This window comes from Perissodus microlepis, chromosome 5 (assembly GCF_051167445.1).
Source record: "Perissodus microlepis isolate ML-2025 ecotype Zambia chromosome 5, ASM5116744v1, whole genome shotgun sequence".
Taxonomy (NCBI): domain Eukaryota; kingdom Metazoa; phylum Chordata; class Actinopteri; order Cichliformes; family Cichlidae; genus Perissodus; species Perissodus microlepis.
Genome location: NC_140465.1, coordinates 2,575,575 through 2,600,305, shown reverse-complemented (window position 1 = coordinate 2,600,305; position 24,731 = coordinate 2,575,575). Strand labels below are relative to the sequence as shown.

At 38.3% G+C, this 24,731-nt stretch overlaps 1 protein-coding gene across 2 annotated transcripts; it reads right to left on the bottom strand.

Moving 5' to 3' along the window:
• Positions 1–1,215: 1,215 nt before the first annotated feature.
• On the bottom strand, positions 1,216–24,550 carry LOC146386368 (3'-5' exoribonuclease HELZ2-like). 2 transcript variants are annotated; one of them, XM_084927375.1, is made up of 20 exons: positions 24,292–24,550; positions 17,501–18,953; positions 15,895–16,078; positions 14,934–15,041; positions 13,116–13,624; positions 12,393–13,025; positions 11,294–12,092; positions 11,057–11,132; positions 7,525–10,951; positions 7,322–7,407; positions 7,080–7,208; positions 6,849–7,004; positions 6,602–6,746; positions 6,383–6,511; positions 5,990–6,182; positions 5,351–5,497; positions 4,400–4,609; positions 4,127–4,283; positions 3,464–3,598; positions 1,216–2,808 (listed from the first exon to the last, which is right to left on the bottom strand). In XM_084927375.1, exons 2-20 carry the CDS (start codon positions 18,847–18,849, stop codon positions 2,696–2,698), a joined length of 8,685 nt encoding a protein of 2,894 aa, XP_084783501.1. In that variant the 5' UTR covers positions 18,850–18,953; positions 24,292–24,550; the 3' UTR covers positions 1,216–2,695. The 2 variants fall into 2 exon arrangements, with proteins under 2 accessions (XP_084783501.1, XP_084783500.1); XM_084927374.1 differs by having other exon boundaries at positions 3,464–3,631; positions 24,292–24,547.
• Positions 24,551–24,731: the final 181 nt, after the last annotated feature.

The following is a 24,731-nucleotide window of genomic DNA, read 5'->3' as shown; positions in this document are numbered from 1 at the left end:
AAGCGTTTCCATACATACTACATTGTTAATCTGAGTATAGCATCAAGTCAATTAAGCGTTGTATTGGAGGAGGTTATTAATCAGTTTCAGCTGCTTTGTTGTTAATGAAATTACCAACAGGTGCACTATATGGCAAGGATAAGAAACCCACATCAGAGGAATGGTGGAGGCCACTGACAATTTTCTCCTCATCTTTTCCAGCAGTTTTTTCATAGGTTTATATTTGAATATGATCAATGTCACTACTGGTAGCATGAGATGATACCTGGATGCTCCAGAGGCTGCAGAGGTAGTCCAACTCCTTCAGGATGGTACATCAATGCGTTTCATTTTCAACAGGTTTGCTGTGTGTCCAGCACAGCATGGAGAGGATTCCAGGAGATGGGAAGTTACTCTAGGAGAGCTGGATAGGGCCATAGGAGGTTCTTAACCCACCAGTAGGACCAGTGTCTGCTTCTTTGTGCAAGAAGCAACACAGGAGCACCAGAGTTACAAAGTGACCTTCAGCAGGCTGGTTTAAATATATCTAACCAAACAATCAGAAGCAAACTTCACAAGGGTGGCCTGAGGGCCTGGTGTTATTTAGTGAGCTGCACTGTACTGTGGAGCTTGAATGGCATTTGTCATAAAATACCAGAATTGGCAAGTACACCACTGGCACCTTGTGATTTTCACAGATGAGAACAGGTTCACCCCGAGTGCATGTGACAGACATCAAAAGGGCTTGGGAGCTCATTATGCTCCCTTTAACATTGTTTAACAGGACTGGTTTGGTGGTAGGTCTGGGGCGGTATATCCAGGGACAGACCTTTACAGGCTAGGCAACAGAACCCTGACTGCCATTAGTATGGGGATGAAATCCCATTGTGAGACCCTATGCAGGTGGCATAGGTCATGCACGACAATGTCCAGGCTCATGTGGTGAGACTATCCAGGCAGTTCTTGGAGGATGAAGAATTTGATATCACCGACTGGCCCCCAAACTCATCTGAGCATGTTTCAGGCCATCCAATGCTACCTCAAACTGTCCAGGAGCTCAGTGAAGCCCTGATACAAATCTGGGAGGAGATCCCCCAGGGCACGATCAGTTGTCTCATCAGGAACATGCTACAGTGTTGTCAGGCACTATTTTTGATAGGTTTGTAGCGTAAACCTATTCGCTGGAACGTTAAGGACAATTTGCTACACAGCAAAACAAGACACGAGTAGGCAATGTTCTTCATGTTTCTCGTGCACGGGAGAGAACCGGACAAACGCCGTTCCTTCGCTTGACCCCAGTTGCTCTCATCTGCTCCCCCGTAACACTGCTCTTTTATTGAGGTTACATGAATATACGAATATACATAGCTTCATTAACATATGACGTTTACATACAAACAAAGAGTACCTTGCCTGTGTGTGTGTGTGGGGGGGGGGGGGGGTCAGAGTGTGACCCCATAAATTACTTCCCTAAACCTGCTGGTCTGGAAGTCCAACAGTTCATCTAAACAAAAGGCACTTAGCCTAAAACAGATATAGCCACGTTTATCCTACCATAAAACAATAAGAGAAGGTACGACCTCTCCCATGCTCCCAGAGTGCTCTCTAATGCACACAAAGTTTGCATACTATCAAGGATCAAACCTCTACCAATCTACAACTAATTATAAAACTCTAAGCATATATAAGTAGATATTTCTAAGCATAAATGACAATAAACAATACAAAACCTAACAATTTTGAGGACCATTTTGAGTGGCTCTATGAAATTTTGGCAAAATGGACTAGCATGCAAATTGTTTTTACTTTTATTTTTTGGATGTCTTTGAATTTTGCCCTCTGTAAGCTGATGATTTTAATTTCCATCAAAATAAATGTGGCACTGTTTCATTTTTAACAGTCCTTATCACCAAAGACATCCAGCATGATTGAGTTTGGATGTGTTTACATTTTTTTGAGCAGTTTATTAATTATTTATTCAATACAGTTCATTAGCCAATCAAAGACAAAACCCACAGTGAATATTGATCAATTTGAGAGCATTATTACTATTACACTATATATTTGAAGACAGAGTTCAATGTGAAACATGGTATAAAGGAGCAATATCATTTAAATTCAAACTTATAATTTACACATGTCAATACATACAACAATACAACAAACAACCAGGATTTTGGTCCAAAACTCCAGCTAAAGCTGATCCCTGAAGATACAATATAAAAAAATGTCAAAAGAAAAAAAAAAGCAATATTATAATATTTCCTTAAAAACAGTGACAGGCTCACTGAATGGTGAGGCTGTTTAAGTGCTAAACCAAGGTTTCAGGTAAGAAAACAAAATAATTAATCAATAAGCAGGAACTACTGACAATTTGATAGTTCATACAGCTCAGGTATACCTAAATTAACTTAAAAGATCTATAATAACATGCCAAGTCTCCTGCTAGCGATACACAACTGAAATATCCACTGTGATACAAAATTCAATATTTGCAATTCATGTAACGAAGTGTTGTAAGATTTCCTACTTACTATTCATATTTCAAATGAGTAAGGTGAATGTAATACAATAAATATTTCCAATATAAACTTAAAAACAGAACTGAAAAAAAAAAAGAAAACTAATGACATAAAAAAAAAAATCATAAAATTGTACTAGCTTCCCCGTAGGAGCTCTGGTCTGCTGCTGCAAACTTCACAAAGCACAGAATCAATCAGGTGGCTGAACACACTGAAATCTTGTCTGCACCTGTCACTGCATTGTGAAGAGTGTAGTGGTTCAAGAGATGTCTCCAAGTTGGACTGCACATGAGCAATTCCTGGTCACCTTTGAAACAATAGACACATGTTAGAGACTGCTCCGTTCATCTTTGTAATGTTGCTGAATTTAGAAACATCCACTTTTAAAAAGTGATGCTGAAAACTAGATAATGATCTGGTCATCAAACTGACCTGTATGAAAAAGTCTCGCCAAAAATACAGTGGCAATACAGCTGATTTGCATCATCATTTACCACCCAAAAAGCAAATATGAAACAAGACTACAACTGCTAATATGGCCTCCTGCATACAAGCTGCCTACAAATTGCAGACAACGCACCAAAGTCAGACTTTTTACTCAGGTGAGGTATTTGCCATGTACAAGTAGCATTGTGAATGTTTAAAATTAAAACTTATTATGACTTATGAGTATCAATAATGAAGAATTGAATAGTTTACTCTACACAATAATAAAATATATTTATAACTGAATACATTTTAGGTTTTAATTACCAAAATGTTTTAAAACATGCTTTAAAATAATCATTATTGGTTATTCAGTGAAACTAGGTTAGGAATATGACAGTGGTAGTAATTTCAAAAAATCCACAACTCAATTAATAGTGTAAACAAGAGTGATTTTCTTAGACAACTGTATATTAGGAGCTCAGCAACGTCTGCATAATTCTTAAAAACAGATCTGCACAGCTGCATTATCTCACCAATGATGCAGAGTCCCTCCTTGGCCCTGGTGATGGCTACATTTATCTGATTGGGATCACCAACAAAGCCCAGATGTTTGGAAAGCCAGCTTCTTTCTGGTTGTTTCTCAATTTCTTCATTTGGTAGAGAGCACACTGTAGATAAGATGACATAACGCCATTCACTTCCTAAAAGACAAGAATGTTGTCACATATTTTGCTATCATTAAACAGCATAACTGAGTTTTTCCTGTGTCTATCCTTTGACACTTTTGAGTATTGCTTATTATGCAAACTGATCCTAATCCCCCAATTTCCTAGTTATTATCTTTTGTTGTAGTTCTTCTGGTTTCATGATTTTGTGAGAAATTCCTGAATCATACCCAGAAAAAGAATTCCATGTCAACTGAATTAAATGAAGTCAATTATATTTGCTTTTATATTCCAAAACAAACTGCAAACTACAACACATGAGTCTTTTTTAAACTGAACAGTTTTTTTTGTTCTGTTGGCTTTTTTCCAAATTATGTTTTGTTTATCTTATATTACATTTTGATATAGTTTTAATGTTTTATTTATTCTAAATATATTTTACTATATTTTGAAACATATTCTGAAGCCTTTCCTTTTTAGGAAACTTTAGGAAAGGCTTTGTTGTTGGGTAACAGAGTAGCTCACTGTCACCTTGACTTTTTGTGATCGTGGTAACTGGGATTTGTTCCATCTTCTTTTTCTTCAGCTCATTCCTGATTTCTGACACCTGGGCATTATAAGGTGATAAAATCACAATACTTTGCTGTGCAATTCTGGCAGTCTTCACTAGCTTTTCAGCAATGGTAATCTGCAAGAGAACCAAATTGAAATAGTTGAGCATCCAGTAGCTTTACAGTAACTTTTGCTTTTTTATATTTAAATGTTACTGTTTAAGAGGAAACAAAAGAACATCCAATACTGTACCACTTTGTTTCTCTCTTCAAGATTAGCTTTAGAGTTTTGGTTGCCTTGGGCTGTGTTGACAACTAGACTTATCGTCTTTCCTTTGACATCCCCAAAAACAATGGGTTTTGTCTTGTGGTCAACTTGAAAGACACTCCTCTGCTGTCTCACTCCAGTTTTCAGGTTTCCATTATAAAATTCATTTGATGGGAACTCACATATGTCCTCATGCTATCAAGGTAAATAACAGTTTAGTTAGAATTTGAATGTGGTAGTCAATGTAGTGTATAAAGAGTGCAATCCAAAAGTATGAGACCACTTGGCAAGATACTTATACTAATAAGTATACTAACAAATTGTTAATCTGGCATTGTCAATTAGACTTAATATAGGCAAGATACTCTCTATCTAAACAATTTGAGTGAAGAATGGAGTGAGTAAGATTTGAGTGAATCTGTGAAACCTGTCAGCAGTAAATAGTTACAGCGTATTTGTTTGGCCCCATTTAACTATAGAGCTGCAGAGACTCCAAAAGTTTGTTCAAATCTGATAACTGAGGCCATATTTATACCCCCACATAGTCAGTGATGTTTTACTTTTCCAACAATGTTTTGATGAAAAATTGACTGACATGCAGATTAAGCATCCAGGTGAATAATGACAGCAAAATTATTGATTTGAACAAGCCTCTGTTGAGTAGATCAAATTCACCTGAATCACTTGAAACCTACTTCCATGGCAGGCTACAAATGTGTTCCCACGGGCAATTTTACTAATCTGCTGTTTAAATTCTTGTTCTATTCCCCCCACACACATACAGGATTGTGTGTGTAAGTTTAGCATATATAAAAACTTTAATATGGTAAGATTAGATTTTTGATGTGGTCTTAAACTTTTGTAATCCAGTATATTTATTATGTGCTATACATCACTATTATATACACTTCTATCGTGTAAAGTTAATGTTCTTACCATTCTGTACTGGATGTCCAGCATAACTGCCCTCTTCTCATGGATTGTATAGTAGCGCTCAAACAGAGACTTGGCCATTCCAAGCTTCCTCACACATTCGTTCCTCACAATGGGTCGTAGCTGTTTGTGGTCCCCAATCAAAACAATCTGAAAGTTATATTGGTGATAGTGTAAGACAGAGTGAGTAACTAGCAATAGAGTGACTACTGTCAAAGCAGCGATGAGGCACCCTCTTTTTTGGGGTCTTATTTACAAAAAATCTTACCCTGAAGTTAGGAGTAGTCATAAATGAAAATGAAGTAGTAGTCCTAGGTGAACCACTTGAACCTTGTTTTACACTTCTAACCAACAGAAAACTGCTTAGTGTGTTTCTGTGCAAAAATATATCTTTTTTAAATGTCTTGTCAGCAATATGAAGCAACATCATTTTATCTTTTACTTATTAACCACATTTAGTACTGATGGGGGGTCTTTTTCTAAACTTCTTTAAACCCCCTGGTTTCAGTCCAAGAGAGCATGCTTTTTAGTTATTAAAGAAGACAGAATGCAGAAAGACGTCAGAACAGGCAGCAGTGGTTTCTATAAAGGCCTAGCAGAGCAACTCAAGGAAGGAAACACAGCATTTGATGATGTCCAAACCTTTTCTGGTTTGTTGCAGACTAGTGGAATCAGGGCCTGGGGTTCAGTGGCCATAGCACACTCATCAATTAGAATTTGACGTGCAGTGACAGTCTTAGTCAAGACTGGGGTGGAAGACTGCGTACATGTGCACAGTATGATGTCGTGCTGTTGGAGTTCATATGCCCGAGCGTCTCCGAGAAGGTTTTTGTATCTAGGAAAACAATCCATACAGTTCCTTCAACTGATTTTTATGCAAAATTGATTGCTTTTATTGCAAATAATAGTTTCACTAACATTTATTTAAAAAATGTTCCAAAATCTTCCAACAGTACATTAATTTAAAAGGTCAAAAAATAATGTTTCAGGCACTAAAAAAAAAACAAACAAAACAAAACAAAAAAAATAACTTACTCTTTCACTTCTTCAGCAGTCAGTTCTCCCTTTTTTTCAAAAGCAAGTTTAATACGTTTATCAAAGTCTCTTATTTGAACTGAATAAATGTTTTGGTCCTGACGCATGCGGTGATGCATAGTGATATCCCTAAATTAATGTAAAGAAGGCCAGTGTTATATTAACAATCAACAAAACAATCCAAAAGCAGTTAGTCACCAACTGATATGATTGCAGTACCTGAGCTCTGGTTTGGAACGATCTTGGCGAAGGGTTCTTTGGGAAAACTGCAGCTTGCAGTCTGGAAAAGGGAAATCAAGCATCTCCACTTCTTGGCTGTAAACCCTGAGGGGCCTTAGGCTGTCCTTAAACCTCATTAAGTACTCTGTGTTACAGCAACAAAAGACACACGGAACACGACGGGTTTTGATGACCACTTCAAAGATGAAATTGAGATTAAATTCTGCAGAGAATCAACATAACTTGCCTGCTACAACATCAACAGACTTGTTGGATGGCCCACAGTAGAGAATGACCTTTTTCTTTTCCTTATCCTTTGGGTCATCCAATTTCATTTTGTTTTTAGAGTTGTGCTCAAAAAAACTGTGTACAATGTACACACCTACTACTGTTTTTCCAGTTCCTAAGAGGCAAAGAAAATGGTTTAAGACTTAGCAGAAAATATGAACCATCAAGGTACACAAGTTGACACACCTACCAGGGGGTCCTTGTATCAGTGTGAAGGTATTATTTAGAGCTTTATCTACTGCACGATGCTGGCTCTGGTTCAGCTCTGGCAGTCCATTTAAGTTTATGTTTCTCCTCACAATATTTAAGCTTGATTTAACTGAAAGACAATGCAAAAGATTTAAATAAATTCTGGGTTTGGAGCTTGTAATTTTCCGTGTAACTAATGTGGATATAAGTATCAAACTATTTATTGATGAATGATGGACATACCCTCTTTTGGAATGCGCTGCCCTAGTGCTATAGCCTTAACAAAGTCACATGCCGACGTAATGTTGACTACAGCATTTTCTTTCCGGCTACATAAATAAAGAAGTAAATCAGTGTCAATCAAAGTAAGAAAATGTGTAACTGAAAAAAAGTTTCAACTATCCAGTAAGCAATGTAATATAAAACTGAACTACAATTGAACTTACATGTCAGGGATGAGTTTTGGAATGATTTCAACAGTGAAATGAGTGTTTTTCTGAAAAACACATTCAGGAATGGTCTCCATAGGCAGATGACTAATGTAGAACTCCACTTTACTTCCACCATTTTTTAATTTTTCTGCATTACTTGTGAAACCATGGGCTACCCATGTGAACTCTTTTGGGTCTACCAGGGTGGAATATTCCACGTTTGAAGTTTCCACATTTGAAGTTTCCAGTTTGAGACCTCTTTTCCGTATGCACAGAAAGCAGTTTCGAAGGTTAAATTCAATGGCCCATTCGTTGATCCATTGTAGCGGTAAGAAAAAGCTTCCTTTGAGTATGCCTTCCAACTCTTGGTTAAACTTTACCTGGAGGTTCTCAATGATAACGATATCACTTTCATTCACTGCATTGGCAGCAGATTCCATCTCACACAAAGGTTTCCAGATCCGTATATACTCCTTGGTATCATTGTAATGAGTCCTTGAAGGAATATCTGCCAATCTGGAGAAGCATGTGATAGGGCTGTTGACATGGTCAACACACATTTCAAACTTTGGTTTAATGTGTACCAACTGAACAGTGGGCATTTGATAACCTCTTTTAATGCTTGAAGTCAATTGGACCTGTAGGATGTCACCTGGCTGCAACTCGAGTTGGATGTCAACAAAATGCTCAGTTTGCATCTCTGGTATTTCTTGGTCCTCAGAGAGACACTTTTCAGCCTGAATATAGTAACCTTCAGAGGACTGAGGCAAAACAGTTTGTTTTCCCAGTTCCTTCAAATCAGCATCAGCATGCATTATGAGACGCTTTGCATGATCTAATTTTCCATTGTCAATTGCCTCAATAGTATCTTTCCATACTATCAATGGAACCTCAATGCAAGGATGACTATCTGCCATCATTTTCAGCTCTTGGTGGATTTGCATGGCATCAGCTGAATAGATCCGCCTTTTCCATTTAAGAGTGACACTGTGTTTTTCTTCATCGTAAAATGGTTGATCGTCTAGTTGCAAATCTTTGTACATAATTGGCAAATTCCCAACAAATATGTTCTTGTTAAAGGGAAATGCTACTGCAAAACTGTCTTCTTCAGGATTTGCATGAACAACAAAGGCTATCTTTGAAGCACTTTGTTTTTTCATGCTCACTGCATATGAAATTTGCTCAGCCTTCTGTTCATACTTCTCGGCATTCTTGAGGTTCTCCTGAAATTGACTGCACAAAGCCATGATCTTTGATTTAGTGTATTGAACATCTGTATTACATATGTAAGAATGCAAGAGTCTTTGCAAGATGACATCCATGTACTGCCGTATTGGTGAGGAAGCTTTTGTGTAAGACTTTAGGTTCAGAAAATAATGCCCTATTTCTGCCTCAGGAGATGATTTTGAACAGATGAAGTAAGCTTTACTGAAGCACCTTCTGAACTTTTGAGTGACTGGTTGTACCAGAGGGTGGATTTCGTCAGCAGCAACTAGATCTATCATTTTGTCTGTATCATCTGTTCTGGTAGCTGCAACAATTTCTTTCCACACTTCAGGGAGTATGCGAAAGTTTTGACACTTTGGGCTTTGTTGTTCATGGTCTACTTTGTGCCGCACGAGAAAAGACAATGGTATAAATTCTCCACATTCTTCTTTGAATTCTTCTACCTTTACAGGATCTGGTTTTGCCTGACAGCGAAGTGGTGTGGAATACCTGGTTTTGTCACAGCTGATCAAAGTCTTGGATGCATGTTGGTTAAATAACACAGCAAGCTCTTCAATCATCAGATGTGCTTTGCGCTGCCCGGGCAATCTGTCAGCATCGGTTTGAGAATAAGCCCAATCAGATTTAAGTCTTATCTTCCTTTGAGCTTTTGCAAAACAATAAGCAACCATTACACAATGCTCAACAGTATCACATTTGGGGGTCTCTTTATAGCTTTTGGAGATGATGTCCTCTGCCTCTAAATATGACAGCTGCTTGTCAGAGTTGATTATAGACAGCTGAAATTTGGGTTTTCCTGTTATCTTATTTGTATCCTTTTCTGCTTTGAACATCAGTGAGACCACCCTGCGATCTCGACCTTCTTGCAGACTGAGTTGAATGCTCAAGTCCTGGGGAAACATGTAAATAGGTTTCTCCTCAGCACAGTAGTAGGTAGTGCCACTTTGTTCTGCAGCCCTATCTAAATCATCACCTGGCTTCACAACACTTGCCACATCAGCAATATGGAGTCCCAATTCGTAATGATCTTCAAGTTCCCTGACGCTGATAGCATCATCCAGGATCTTTGCTTTTGCAGGATCCACAGTAAAAGTGATTATCTTACGCAAGTCCTGTCTGTTTGTATTGTTTTCAACAGTGTTGTAAACAGCCTTGTCTGATTTGCATGTATTGTATGCAACTTTGAATTCTTCATTCAGGATCTTTAGTCCAGAATCCAAAGAGCTGCCAACTGGAAGAATATCTATGATGTACCCCAATGGAAAAAAATTGTTTTTGTTCCAGCAAATCACTTGCACCTTGAATACACTGTTCTGTTTTAGATTTTCATCAATATACTTTTGTGTTGCAACTGTCCATTCTCCATCAATTTCCTCCCATATTGGCATATAGTTGCGTTGCTTCTTGGAAATCAGTATACATATTTTGGGCTCCGATTTTTTTATCGGTATCATCATCCTTCTGATAAATTTGCTTTCAGAATTCTGTCGTGATTTGCTGTGATCTTCATCCTCAAGCAGGCACAGAAGTACACGTGCTGATTCTTCTTTCTTGGTGATGCTTACAACTTCTGTTTTGTGGAGGACCACTTGATCTCCAGTAAAGGCCTTACCAAGATTTGCCTGTCCCACGATGCTTATTCGTTTGGTCGGATTATGAAATGGTATGACGTAGCCTTTCCTGTGTGATTCCCTGAAAAACTTCCCATGTTTGTAAATCTCCGGTTGTTTTTTACACATCTTTAAAAGATCTGTGCCAGTATCGGTGAAATTGTATAGTGCTCTTGACCCATCGTGATTTGAAAAGGTCATCTGAAATTCCAAACTGTCTTCATCTGTTTTCAGTTGCTCATAATCATCTTTCAGCTCTTTAAGAATCGCATCATCTAGAGTATGGTTCTCATCCACATGTTCGAACTTCTGAAACTTTGCAGTTTCCATAATATCTTGTTCAAAGAACTCTTTAGTGAAATGCTGTGGTGCAACACTGTTGCTGTTGATGCAGTGGTTTATGAAACTCTTCCAGATTCCTGAACATTTCCCAAAGCAACACAGGGCGGCAGCATCTCCAATTACAACCATGTGGGATTGAGCCCTTGTCATCGCAGTGTTTAAAACACGGGCATCATTGAACATCTCCAGACCAGGCAGGTGAGATGTTTTTAGGCTGTCACGTGTTTGCACAGTTGTCATTATGACTGCTCTGAACTGTTTTCCTGTAGACACATGCAAGGTGTTATTTGAAAATGTTAATAATAGCGATGTTAGTTTAGACTACCTTTCTGTCTACAGTAATGAAGAATCTGGCAAGGGGTCTTTACCTTGAACATTTGCAAGTCTCTCAACATTGATGTTTGCAAGGTTTCTGCTTGAAAGCGCTGTCCTAATTCGAGGAACCTATAAATCAAGGAAATCAATGAAAAAACATTAAATGTTATTAATCATATCTTTACATGTGTGTCTTGAAATTAATCTTGAAGTCCTGTATTTATCATTACTGTGATTAATGTTTATCTTTTAGTCTGATTATAACTGGACTCAACACAAAAAGTTATTACCTGAAATCCCTCTGACAGAATGCAGACTGAGCTTTGGTCCTTGTGACCCCAGCTTGCTGGCCAGTGTTTAAGAATATCTTTCACTACTTCAACCACTTCTGTCACCTCTGCGTTGTTATACCAAGACATCGATACTGTCTCCAAGAGGCACTCTCCCCTGACATGGTGAAACTTCAGGGCATGGCAGTTTGTAGGAGCTGGAACATCTCCAGCAGCTTTGATGAAATCATTTTTACCAACGTAAAAATGGGTGGCGACAAACTCCACAATTTCTCTGGTTGAGCGATAATTTTCATGAAAAATGATTCTGCTTTTCTTAGCAGCATCACAGTTTTGGCCTTGATAATAGTGGAACAAGCGAGTGAGGAGTGTGTGATTGGAACGATCATGGTCAGGCACAGAGAAAAGCTTTGGTCCCATTTGCATGTGATCTCCTGCTAGAACAACTCTTGTGTTTGACCCAGCAAGACCAAGGGCCATTAGGGCTTCACATTCTAGCATCTGAGAGGCTTCATCAATCAGAATGTGGGTGAAGTATCCCTCTGGAAGATTTAGGTCATGAAAATGTCTTGCCATGGTTGTGGTAGTTATGATTATGTTGTGCTGATCTAGAGCAGCTTTTGTAGGTGGTAGAAAATAATGTCCTTCTTCTGAAAGGAGACAGTATTTCAAAGTAATGCTATCAGTAGCATGCAAAGCAGTCCCTTGTTTGTTTGCTTTTATTCTGATTGGCCTGATTCCACCATTTTTCTTGCTGATGATTGGATGGAAATGTTCTCTGACATATAGATCTGCTGAACTGAAAGTAAATGACAAGTAAATGTTAGCATTTGATTTGATTTTTTTTTCTGTGCTTAAGTGCCTTCTAGTTAGTGACCCGCTCTATCTACTCAGAAACGTTTTTTTTTTTTAAAGAAATGTATAGTCATTAAAATGTTGTTGAAATATTACCAAAGTGTAATGTTAACTGAGATATACCAACCCTTCACTTTAGAACAAAGTTTAACCCAATTTTAGACTCTGAATAAGTCTAAAATTATTCAAACTTTGAATAAAGAGAAAACTGCCCAGACTGATGCATATATTTTCAATATATTACCTGTTGGTGTGGGTGCAAATTAGAACTTTGTTCTGAGGATCCTTACAAAGCTCTCTGGCTGCTGTTGCAAGGGTGAATGTCTTCCCAGTTCCAAAAGGTCCATAAATCAGGAGGGGTGCCACAAGGTTTTTGACATTAGAATTCCCTGTGATAAATTCAATTGCTAATTGCTGCTTTGTGTTGAGATTTTCACAGGTAATGTTACCAACAGGAATTACACAACTTTTAAGGACTGGCAGCACAGTCTTTGTATCGGGAAGAAGATCGACAGCCCTGTGCATGGTGCAGTAGTTGAGGCGGTCCAGCTGGAATTGCACCTCCATTTGATATGATTCATTTCTTTTTAGTGCAAGATCAAAGCAACATTGCTTTGACAGTAGCAAAAAAAGTTTATTCTCAGTTGTTTTGTATGGCAACACGCTTGCTTCATAGACTTTAGAGTTTGGGCGAGAAGTTAAAGGGGCTATCAGGGCAGATCGGATGCTTCGTTGTAGTGTCAGTCCCTCAGGGCTGTCTTGTGTAATGTGACAAGGAATCAAGACAACACCAAAAAGTTGCCCCCGAGGAGCCTCCACACCAAACTGCAAACTGTATAATGTATCCAGTGCTGTAATTTCTCCACAAACATTTAGTCTAAAAAAAATATGAAAAAAAAACTTAGGCAACTGAGTATATGTGCAAATTCAAACAGAAAATTTTAAATGATATACAAAAACCTGTTACCTTGAAACAACCTGGTCTTCTGCACATTCTTCATTGTAGAGGAAATGGTGCATTCTTTCTTTGTAGTTTTTATTATTCAGTGGTGTTTGAATGTTGTGGGAGGATTTATACAGGAAACTAATCTGTGGAGGCTTGTACATCTTTAATAACTCATCCTGTTCTTCTGTCCTCGACGAACATGGGATGATTATCCTGTTCCCTCTGTGCCAACGTTCACAACTCTGAAATCTTGCTCCACTGCTCACAGCTGGTTGTTCAGTGATTACTGAATGGCCTACTCTGACTTTGAGTTTTTTCAAGAGCACTGGTCTCATGTCAAAATCAAGCACTAACCACTGTCTGTACAAGCCTGGGTTGATGGATGTGAATGATACGGTAATGTCATAGGTCCCATCCTCCCTGAGAAAAGGTTCACCTGATGAGTAGATGCAAGGTTCAGAATCTGCATCACCGAGGGTGAATGAAGCTCCTGGTTCTTGCTTTAGCAATGCCACATGCACAAGCTCTCTCTGTTTGAACACAAATTTGGATACTGTAACATAATTCGAACCTTTCTTGGGCAATACAAATTTTGCATTGAGCAGTGAAACCAGACCACACAAAATTAGTGTTTTGGTAAAAGATCTAACTGTTAAAGCCTGAAAGTCTACTTTGTTCAGTCTAAAATACCATTCAGATGTTTGGGGTTACTCAGAAATATCCTTGTTATTCAAATAAAAGAAAAAAAAGAAAAAACTATTTAAAAAAGAAAAAGGAAAAAAACAACAACCTTTTTTCATTTTTCTTTCTTACATATTTTTTTTTATTCAGACATATAAATTTACTATTAATCACGAATGAACCATTATTTAAAAATCATAGTAATTAATGTTTCTTAATGGACCCTTTAAAACACCTTTGAGGTACCTCTCCGCAACACTGAACGGGGAGTAAGCCTAAACCACCAAACCACATTCAGAGACTTTAGCATCTCATCACAAAATCTCATTCACATCCTACACCTTGCCATTGAGGAGTTTTGCAACTACCACAACTAACTACTGGAAAATGTGCAAGATTTCCCCCAGGTAGGTCTTCAGACTTTGCCTTCTGTACTGAGGATGCGTTGCTTGGGTTCAGGAGCTCCCCAGTATTTTTCCACTATTAAACCAAGTTCCTGTTTGGGATCACCAGTCTCCATGTGTGAACAGCCAAGCCCTGTTTCCCCTTCTTGAGTTGCCAGACTGTTTGTTAGAACTTGAGGCCAAACAAAAAACTTTAGTTATAGCTCCCCTAGACACTTCATACATCCATGTTTTTTCTTCAGTAGTAACAGAAGAAAAACTGTTTTTTGCTTCAGGAAAACCCTGTGCCAGCCAATCCTTTTTCAACCTTACAGCTTCCTCTATCACTGCTGTTTTCTAGCAGTGGTAAACTTCTCAGGCTTCTGCTGTAATAGGCTACCTCTGTAAAGGAGATGTTAATTAAACATGGTCTACTCAGACTGCAGGTCCCCAGCCTCCCCCAGGATGCAATTGGACTTATTAGACCCTATCAAGGCTCAAGCATTCAAACAGTGTTTAAAAAATGTGTTGTTTCAAGGCTGGAGGTTCTGCCATTAGTGTCATTATTCTGAGATACATTTTCTTAAATGAAAAGTTTGGCTTCTTTTATGCTGATTGTGTGAGTCCTATTTTGTGCAAATTTCACTATTTTCGTGACTGTGGTCCCAAAATAGTGAAACCTGTGCCTGGACACAGGGAACACAAATTTCACACTTGAAACAAAAAAACTGCAATGAACATGTTTTCTGAAAAAAAAAAAAACATTAAGTCTTACCTCTGTCTCAATTTGAAAATTCCATTTTAGTGTTGCATTAATCTCTTGACACTCCACAGTTGAATCTTCATCGCAAGAGATGCTGACATCGTCAACATGTTCAGACATCTGTTCAGCATTTGAAAAAGTGAAAGACATCATTTAGAATAGTCAAAAGATGAATAAAAAAATTCTACTCTTAAATCAACATGTAAAAAGTAAGATTCATTGCATTAAGTCAGCTAATTATGCTCTGGGCAGACTTGCTGCTCTATATATTTTATCAGTCTGTTGTTGCGAGCACCATCTTCTTTGGTGTGGCGTGCAGGCATCAAAGCAAAGGACACAAACAGACCAAACAAACTCATCAGGAAGGCCGAGTCTGTTGTTGGCATGAGATCGCCACACTGGTGGAGGTGATCAGTGACAGAATGGTGGCAAGACTTGCTGCCATTCATAGATAATGACTCCCACCCCTCCATAACACACTGGAGCAGTCTGCACATGTTGATGTTTGTGTGCAAGCGGTTTATGTTGTAACTCGTTGTTTAAAAATTGAAAATTGACAGGCTATTTCCTCAAGAAATAATTTTTTTTCCATCCTTGTAAAAACTTTGTGACAAAATGTAAAGCACAAGTTGTATTTATCACTTCTGGCTATAGCATGCCTGATCACACTTTGTTGGCTTTAGCACAAATTTCAGCCATACCATAAGTTATTTCATTCTAGAACCTGGCCTGAAACAACAACCTTGTCAGTCAAAAATGTTAAGGGCTGCAACATGTCACAGTTGCAAAAAGTCATTACCCTTATGCTTAATTTCAACCTGTGTGCTTTCAGTAACTGGAGAAAATTCCTGTGATGGAAATGCTGCCAAAGACTGTAGCATACCTTGGTGATCCACCAACATACCCTATCAAATACAAAATTCTTCAAGACAATACGAAGATTGTTTACAGTGGATTCAAGCCTTATACTTACAATGTACACTTCATTATTGCTGTTTTTGTATTCCTCCAAGAGCATATCATTATAAGACATGAGACCCTGGGCTTGAATGTTATGTTTGATCTCCTTCTCTTCTGCAGCACGCATCATCCATTCCTGCAGCTCTTCCATAGAATGAGCTTTTGGGCACTTACTGCCGTACTCACAAGTTTGGGGTCTAGGATCAAATGATAAGTTTGACAAATAATAAGTGAAATGAATCAGTCAAATTAGAAAAAGAAATGGAAATGGTCCTTCAATGATTTTTACCACTATAGACATAAACAATTAGGTTTAAATTCTTTATATTTTTCTGTTGTTCCCTAACATAGAAGATGTAAACTTATCTGATTAGAGTGAAACAAATAAAGTAATTTGAAACACATTTCCCTTCCTGTAATGGTTGTTACTATGGTATGACAGAACATGAAAACAGTTTTTGTAGAATATAAGATTATGAATTTTGCTCCTTGACAAAAAGACATTTTACAATATACATCGATATTAAATAGTTAAATAGATTTTGCTAAATATTTTTAAAGTAAAAAATAAAAGAAAAATGTTAAGCAATGCTTTCTAAACCATCTATGAAAATAACATGGATGTCATTATCATATTCATAATATCCATCGATTCGCTTATCCTTTTCAGGGTCACTGGGGGGCTGCAGCCTAGCCCAGTAGTCTTAGGGCTAACTCACATTCTTAGGGCTCACTCACATTCACACCTATGGGCAAATGAGAGTTTTCAATCTATCCGCACTAACTGCATGTCTTTGGACTGTGGGAGGAAGCCGGGGTACCTGGAGAGAACCCACACAAACACAGGGAGAACATGCAAACTCCACACAGAAGGCCTGATGGAGGAATTGAACTCAGGACCATCTTGCTGTGAGGTTCTAACCATCATATGTCTGTGAACGTTCTCAGTCATCCAGGTCATCGTAGTCTAAGGAGCTTGGAAAGAAAAGCGTCTGGACTTCTTTAAATTGCTTGAAGGCATTTCACCCACTCTATATATGAAACCCTGGCTGATTGTGACCCACACCCATTTTCACACCTTGGCTCATGTGATTAGGTAGAGGATCATCAAAGGACCCCCTGTCTTTTGTCCCTCTTTGGGGGATACTCCCACTGGGTTTAAATCTGGGACTCTCCACCATTTGACTTTTAGAACTGAAGAAGCTTCTCGGATGAGAGGTGAAACGTCTTCAAGCAACTTAAAGAAGTCCAGACGCTTTTCTTTCCAAGCTCCTTAGACTTCTAATCACCATGCCACCGTGCTAACATTAGTTTTAGAATGCTTATAAGCTGGCAAATGAGGTGCTGGAAGCATAACTCATGAAACTATGTCCTGTTTCAGTTCTGCTCACTTGCTGTTTAGTTACATTTAGACATCAGAACCACTTTAGTTAAAATATTCAGTTGATCTGAATCTGAATACTTGTTCCACATCTGTTTGTCCTTGTTTTGAGCAAATTACATGACAGAATGAGCTTAAACTAAACTGAACTGAGAAAAAAAAGCTTTGGTGTATTTGCTTAAAGCCTTCTTACAGAACCTTCATGGTAAAAGATGTGAAAGAAACTGGAGCCATTTACCTCTCACAAAGCCAAAGCTCAGCTCGCCGGTTGTGTGGCACCTCGCGTCCTCTCCACCTGGTAGTGGTGTCCTGGGCGACTAACTGGGCATGTTCCAAAGAGGCGCAGTGCTTATAGAAGCTCTCTGGGGAAGAAAGACTCAGGTGGCAAACTTTGCAGTACATGGTCACTTTCCTGGGCTGTGTCTGCGCTGGTTGGCTCAGCTGAAGTAGGTGAGGCCGAACACAGAGCCCGGTATGCTCTGCTTTCCACACAGCCATCTCCACCTCACTTTGGGCAGACTGGCATTCACTGGCAGTGTGCCAGCAGGGCTTCCCTTGTATTACATAACTACAATATGTAAACTGACAGTTTGGGGGAAGCGGGCGCACCTGACTGTAGACATGTTTCCTGCTGTTCTCTGATAGGTGATAAACTAAGACTGGGTTCCAGGCATGTGCTATGTCTGCCGCACAAAAATCATTCCACCTTTTGGTTGTTAGTTTTTGTGGGTGTTCCTGAAAGCAGTCTTTACAGACCTCAATGAATTCACCTGAAAAGTGCCGGAGCATGCTTTCAGCTGCATGTTCTGGTGTTAATGAAACAGACTGTGACTCAGTTAAAAGTCTGATTAACTCATTCTTATCCATTTTTTTCTCTCTAAGATAGTTCCAAACAGTGGCCTCTTCAAGGCTTTTGGCATAAGTGCATCCTCGACCCTGCGTGTGTTGTGTGCATCTGGAGTCCTCAGCAATGTATTTACACACTTTGTAACAAACAGTTTGAGCAAGTGTAGGTCGCTTAGAGACAAGCTTCCATAGGTCGGAGGCTTTGCCTTTAGCTAGTAGCAGAGATCTTCTACACTTGTGCACAACTGACTGAACTGTGTATGTTATTTCATTTACCTTGACAGAGCACAAATTACACACAGCTTTTAGATCTACATCTGCCAAGAGGTCACCCAGAGGTTCATCAATGTTAGCCTGACGAGTTCCTCTCTCAGACTCAGCAATGAGATTACAGAGAAGTGCGTGATCCAATCCCTGGTGCTTTTCAAATGTCCACACTGCAGCTTCCTCATCACTTCTGGCAAAGGTGCACCGGTTCTTGTGCTGGGTGCAACCACGCCCCTCTACATAGTACCAACAGGCCATATACTGATTTGGGTTTGGAAATATTGGCCGTCTAGAAACGGGCCTCCATTTAATGCCACCTTTGGCTTTGCAGAGCAGGACATTGTGTCTGCACTTGTGTTGAACTGATTTCAATCTATATGTAATTTCTTGTTCCTTGACACAGCACTGAGTGCAAACAAGTTTGAGGTCATAGACCAATAAAAGAGGAGACAGTCTGAAAGCACTTGCTGACATTTTGATACAATCATAATCTTTAAACCAGGCACTGAATACAAAAATGTATAATGACCCTTGGAATGTCTTGTGGGTGATGAATCTCTTGCTTGGCCTGAATGTGTCTGGAAAAAAAAAAAGAGAATTATAAGAAGTGTGTTCAGTCACTGCAGAAATTATCTACTAAGACTCAGCCATTTAATCTTAACATATAGATTAGTGAAGTACTTAGTTGGGGATGTGAAGAGAAGCAATGTACATTTAATTTAATTCTCAAAACTACTTTTATTGGATACAAAATGTCTCATACTTCATAGAAAGTGCATTTCAAGTGTTTCTGCAACTTGGATTTCCACTTCCATGCTGATGCTAGTAACCAGCACTGGCAAACTAAGTGGGGCACATTCCGGATTAGACAGACTTAAATAAACCGTTTACTTTCAGCAGCTCAATTTAAAAATAGCCATACAGTTTTTAGTCTTTATAGAGGTATATTAATTCACTGCAGTATATTTTCAATTGCATGTTCTGGTGTTAACAAAACAAAATCTCATTGACTTATTCTTATCAATGTTTTCCTCTGTAATATAGTTCCAAACTGTAGCCTGTTCATGGCCTAAATCTGCCTTTCAACTTTTTCCAAAATATTCTTGTCTTATATGTAGAACACAAAAGGAAACGACAGACCTAACGACAGGACTTGAAGTTACAGTTCAGAGTTGCAGTGTAGTGTATTGTAGCTGTCTGCCAGTTCCCCTGCATTAAAACATTGACAGTACACTACTGTAGCAATTGTTGTTTAAAATAAAACTAGTCTGTATGAAGATTTTTGACATGTAAAATACTGGTATTAAACTAATTTGCTAATATTGGATGTGCTGTAATCACTCACTGATGTAAAAATTGTCTCATACTGCAGGCATTTTATTGGTGTTAGATTCTGTTCAGTTAAATTCAATTACATTTTATTTGTATAACACTAAATCACAACAGTCACACTTTAAATATAAAGCACCTTGAGGTGACTGTTGTTGTGATTTGGTAATAAGGTAAACACTTTGAAATAATACAGAGAAAACACCAAAGCTGAACTGCTTTGAGCAAGGTGTCTGTGAAGGTTCTCAGTCATCCAGGTCATCGTAATCTAAGGCTACGTCCACACGTACACGGGTATTTTTGAAAACGGAGATTTTCTGTTTTAAAAAATAATCCCGTCCACATGTAAACGCGAAAATGAAGGAAAACACTGCTAAGAACATGCCAAAGCAACAGGTGGCGATATATTCCTAACCGTCTAGAAATGTTGGCGAATCAGAAGTCTAGAAGCCTCGGCGGGAAATAGTAAACAACAGGAAGGTTGGGAGTTGAGTTTCCTGTGGTGGACAAACTAAGCAACATTAAAACTCAGAAGATGACTGAAGTGTGTTTCTTCTGTACTTTTAAAATTTTCATTTAACAGCCGTTAGAAATGCCAATACTGATACATCGCCGAAACCAAATTAGACTTTGCCACATAAGACCTAAGATAAAGATTATTAATAGCAGGGCTGAAGTGTACAGGGCTATAGTCTCTAATTAGATTCAGACAAACACTTCAAAACTGTAAGGATAAATCAGCAATGACCCAAAGCATAATGCCAGGAGTTTCTCAAAGCAAAGAAACACAGCATATTCTTTAAGCTACACTCTAAAAAGTAATTCAGAGGCTTAGTAAATATCACTATAAATATAAGTTAGATGAGCCTGATAAAATCTATGAATATCCTTTTAGTAATTATTTGAGTTTGATAAGTTGAAATAAATGTCTAAAATGTTAAAGTATGTGTTTGTTTTAAATGAAGGTATTTATTTACATTTATCTCAGATAAAAAATTCAGTATGTGGTTCACAGAATACCTTCTTTGCATGTACTTAATATTTTTGTTTAAAATTGAATCAAAATATTTGAGAAATATGTATCTATACTCATCAGTTAATTATTCAAATCAATATTATTTTTTGTCAGCAGCGACAACTGAAAAGTGTAAGTAAAACACGATAACGTAGAGTAATTGACTACCATGAGCCTTTTCCATTGTTTTGTTCATTTTGTTTTTTAAATACTCTGAGCTTTTGTGCTTACTCTCCTGGTTTGCCATTTATCCTTCAAGTATGTAAGGCTTTGAGCTAAAAGGGAAAAGGCTCTTGTCTTTTTAGTGCTTGTTTATTTCAAGTTATTGCCGTGTTTATGAAAATTCAATTTTCAAACACATGTTAAAAACGTGGTCATTTTTCATACGTGTATTATGAAACACACAACTACATATTAGTTTGTTTGGTTTTTCAGACCTAGACTACCAGTGAAATATAATAACATTCATATTTGAATTCTAGGGGGCGATTGTGGCTCAAGAGTTGGCAGTTCATCTTGTAATCGGAAGGTTGCTGGTTCGAGCCCTGGCGCAGACAGTCTCGGTCACCTACTGGTTGCCTACTGCCCACCTACTGGTGGTCAGAGTGCCCGGTGGCGCCAGTGTCCGGCAGCCTTGCCTCTGTCAGTGCGCCACGCTGCCAGGCATTGTTATTCAGTTGATCACAGTGGCAATGTAGCATGCCATCACCAATGTGTGTGTGAATGACTGAATGATTCACACACAGAGATGGGCAGTAACGCGTTACTTGTTACTTGTAACGCGTTACTGTAATCTGGTTACTTTTTTCAAGTAACGAGTAAAGTAAGGGATTACTATTGCAAAAACGGTAATTAGATTAACGTTACTTTCCCGTAGGAACGCTGCGTTACTGCGTTACTAAAACAGTGATTTTTTTGCGAGAATTTCTCATGACAGTGACGTAAGCAGGTGCGACGTTCATGACAACAGCTGTGTGCAGATCAACAATGGATCATATATCAGTGCGGGAGAGAGTATGAGCGTGCAGCGTTTAAAGCGTGGAAGTACTGACCTTACTTTGAGTTTGATTCCATAAAAAGTGACAAAAACATTAGTGTCCGTTGTGCGTGGGAAGAAAACTTCTTTTTACAGCAAAAAAACCCCCCTAAACTTCCCAACAAGCACCGAGTAGCTACCACGTAATGGGAAATTCACAGAGAAACTCGCGGATTCTTCCACTGACCGCTGCGGCACACCTGCACCAGGGCAAACCTCCGCCTACCCCACTCCTGCTTTACAGGTGAAAATAGAGCAAAAGGACCGCTAGTCTTTGACTTTATTTATTTTCTGCTGTGTTTTACTTGCATCTATTTGAAAGAGTGAGTGTAAACACACAAAAAAAAAATATTTTATGTGTTGGAAAGCGCAGAAAATAGGTTTAAATATTAAACAAATTTCTTCCAGAGAATGTTGCATATAATTACATTTTTGCTTGATGCATAAAGTTAAAAGATTAAAACTAATAAAACAAGTTTTAAAAAGGGACTTTTCCATTTGATTACATTTTGTATGATGGATTATGTAGAAAAAGTAGAATTGGGCTGAAAGATCTATCGCTTTATCACCTATTCAGGTTGTAAATCGTGTTTTTAAAGAGTAACTAAGTAACTAAGTAACTAAGTAATTAATTACTTTTGAAAATAAGTAATCAGTAAAGTAACGGGATTACTTTTTTGGGGAAGTAATCAGTAATTAGTTACTGATTACTTTTTTCAAGTAACTTGACCAACACTGTTCACACACACATTCAAGATGACTGAATGTAGTGTAAAGCGCTATACAAATACAGGCCATTTGCCATATTTAATATTAAGTACAATTTTGATTACATTCAGTTTACAATATTAAGTAAATGGATTAAGTAAATTGGAGAATCACTTCTGGACTGTAGGCAAAGCAGTTTAGCACCCAGGGTCTTCTTTGTAGTAGGAGCTATGGCTGCAATAAGCACTGTCTTACTGAAAAATGCAAGCCCTCCCCAATTATGCTTTAATTGTGTATAACATATGGGTTCATGAAATTTGCAAATCTTACAAATCTTGTGGTTTCTCAATTTGTTGGGGGGTTGTACATTGTGTAATGTGTTGAAACAAAATTATGCAACAACAGTTGCCCTTTGAGATCTGGATTCAAACCACACCAAAAATCAAAGTTAAGTTTTTCCTAGTTTTTTGAGAATCACTAAGCACTAAGTCTACCTAGATATGCAGTCTATAGTCTACTTAGGGTGGTAGAGGAAGCTATTGCTTTTCAGAAATTTGGTGGCTCCAGGTATTTTAGTTTGTTTTTTCTATTGTGCCTTTACTGCGGCAGTGCAGTGGAGATAAGACCAGACAGCTGGGAGCTGAGAGAAAGAGCAGGGGGAGGCAAACGGCAATTTGAAGTGAATTTGAACCACGGCCTCTGCATTAGCCTGTCAGTTTGTAGGTCAATTACTCAAGATGCTTACTTAAACTCCCTCAGATTTCTATTAAGAATTCTCTCTGTCTGTAAAGGATTCTCACATTTGAGCTACCAGTGTTTAACCAGAAACGTCATAAGAAAATATAACTCATAAACCCAGAAATTAAATCTATGGGGCAAAACCATATTTATAAAATTAGACCTGTGATATATAGGCAGTTACCCTAATGACCACTGAAATTAAAACTTATTGAGATAATGCTTCAAGATGGCTGCCGAGTAGTGACATTTGCCACCACCATTATTAAAACGTCTGTATTTATATACAATAAATAACCACGTAGAAAAAGTAAAGCGGGTCTAAAGTCCGCTAGATGGCGTAATTACACATCTTTAAATACAATACCAGGTGTAACGTGGGCTGCCCAATATAATAATAATAATAATAATAATAATAATAATAATATTTTCACTGACTGATGTCCTATGTCACCTCACCCCACCTTGAGTTTGATTGTTCGGTCTTGGACAGCATCGCGTGGACTCAGCTGGAGTCTTACTTAGGTTTCATTTCTCTTCTTTTGCGTCAGCAGCAATAATGCTGCTCCTTTTAACAGTAGCTTCCTGCATTCTTTATGATGTTCCTGCACGGTTAGTCTGATGATGCCGTGGCTTCAGCCTCCCTCCCATTTCTGTTTTTCTGCTAGCTGAAAACTGATTATTTACTTCTTTAAAAAAAAATAAATAAATAAGACTTCACCTGAAAAGCGTATGATGTTATGATATACATTGGTCGTGTCATCACACAGAGCATAATTTACATTATTACTATTATAATGGTTCCAGAGGAACAAGAAAAAAAACACTTATTATAATTAAACTTAGAAAGAAACTAGAGTTACTGAAGTGTGACATTAACAGTCGGTTTAGCACTGTCCAATGTTTTATAAACAATTTGATAACCATGAGAAAATGCCGAATACCGGCCATTTAAAAAAAAAAAAAAAATCCACATTCACGTTTAGAATCATGTTGTATATACATAATGAGACTTCTACTGCTACTACTACTACTACTACTACTTACTACTACTACTAATAATAATAATAATACCACTAATAATGCTTACCGTTAAACCAAGGTCCTATTTGTCAACTGATCCCAATGTGAGTCTGATCGACAACAGCGGGACTTGGATAGCATCCCCTGGACTCATCTTGGCTGCAACCGTCGGTCTCAGTTAAGTTTCATTTCTCGTCTCTTCCGTCAGCAACAGTTTGGATATAATAAACACGGCCTTAACTCCACCCACCTGCCCTGGTTCACAGACAAATGCTTGGTCATCGAAAAAAAATGTTGCTTCTATTACCTGCAGCTTCCTGTATTCTTTATGTTGTTCCTGCATTGTTAGTCGGGTTACTCCCCATTCCTGTTTTTCTGCTTGCTGCAAACTGATTATGTACTTTTAAAAACATTATTATTAAAGACCAAGGGCGTAGATTTGGCATGGACGGAAGGGACATGTCCCCACCAATATCCAGCGATTATTGAATTGTCCCCACCAATAAT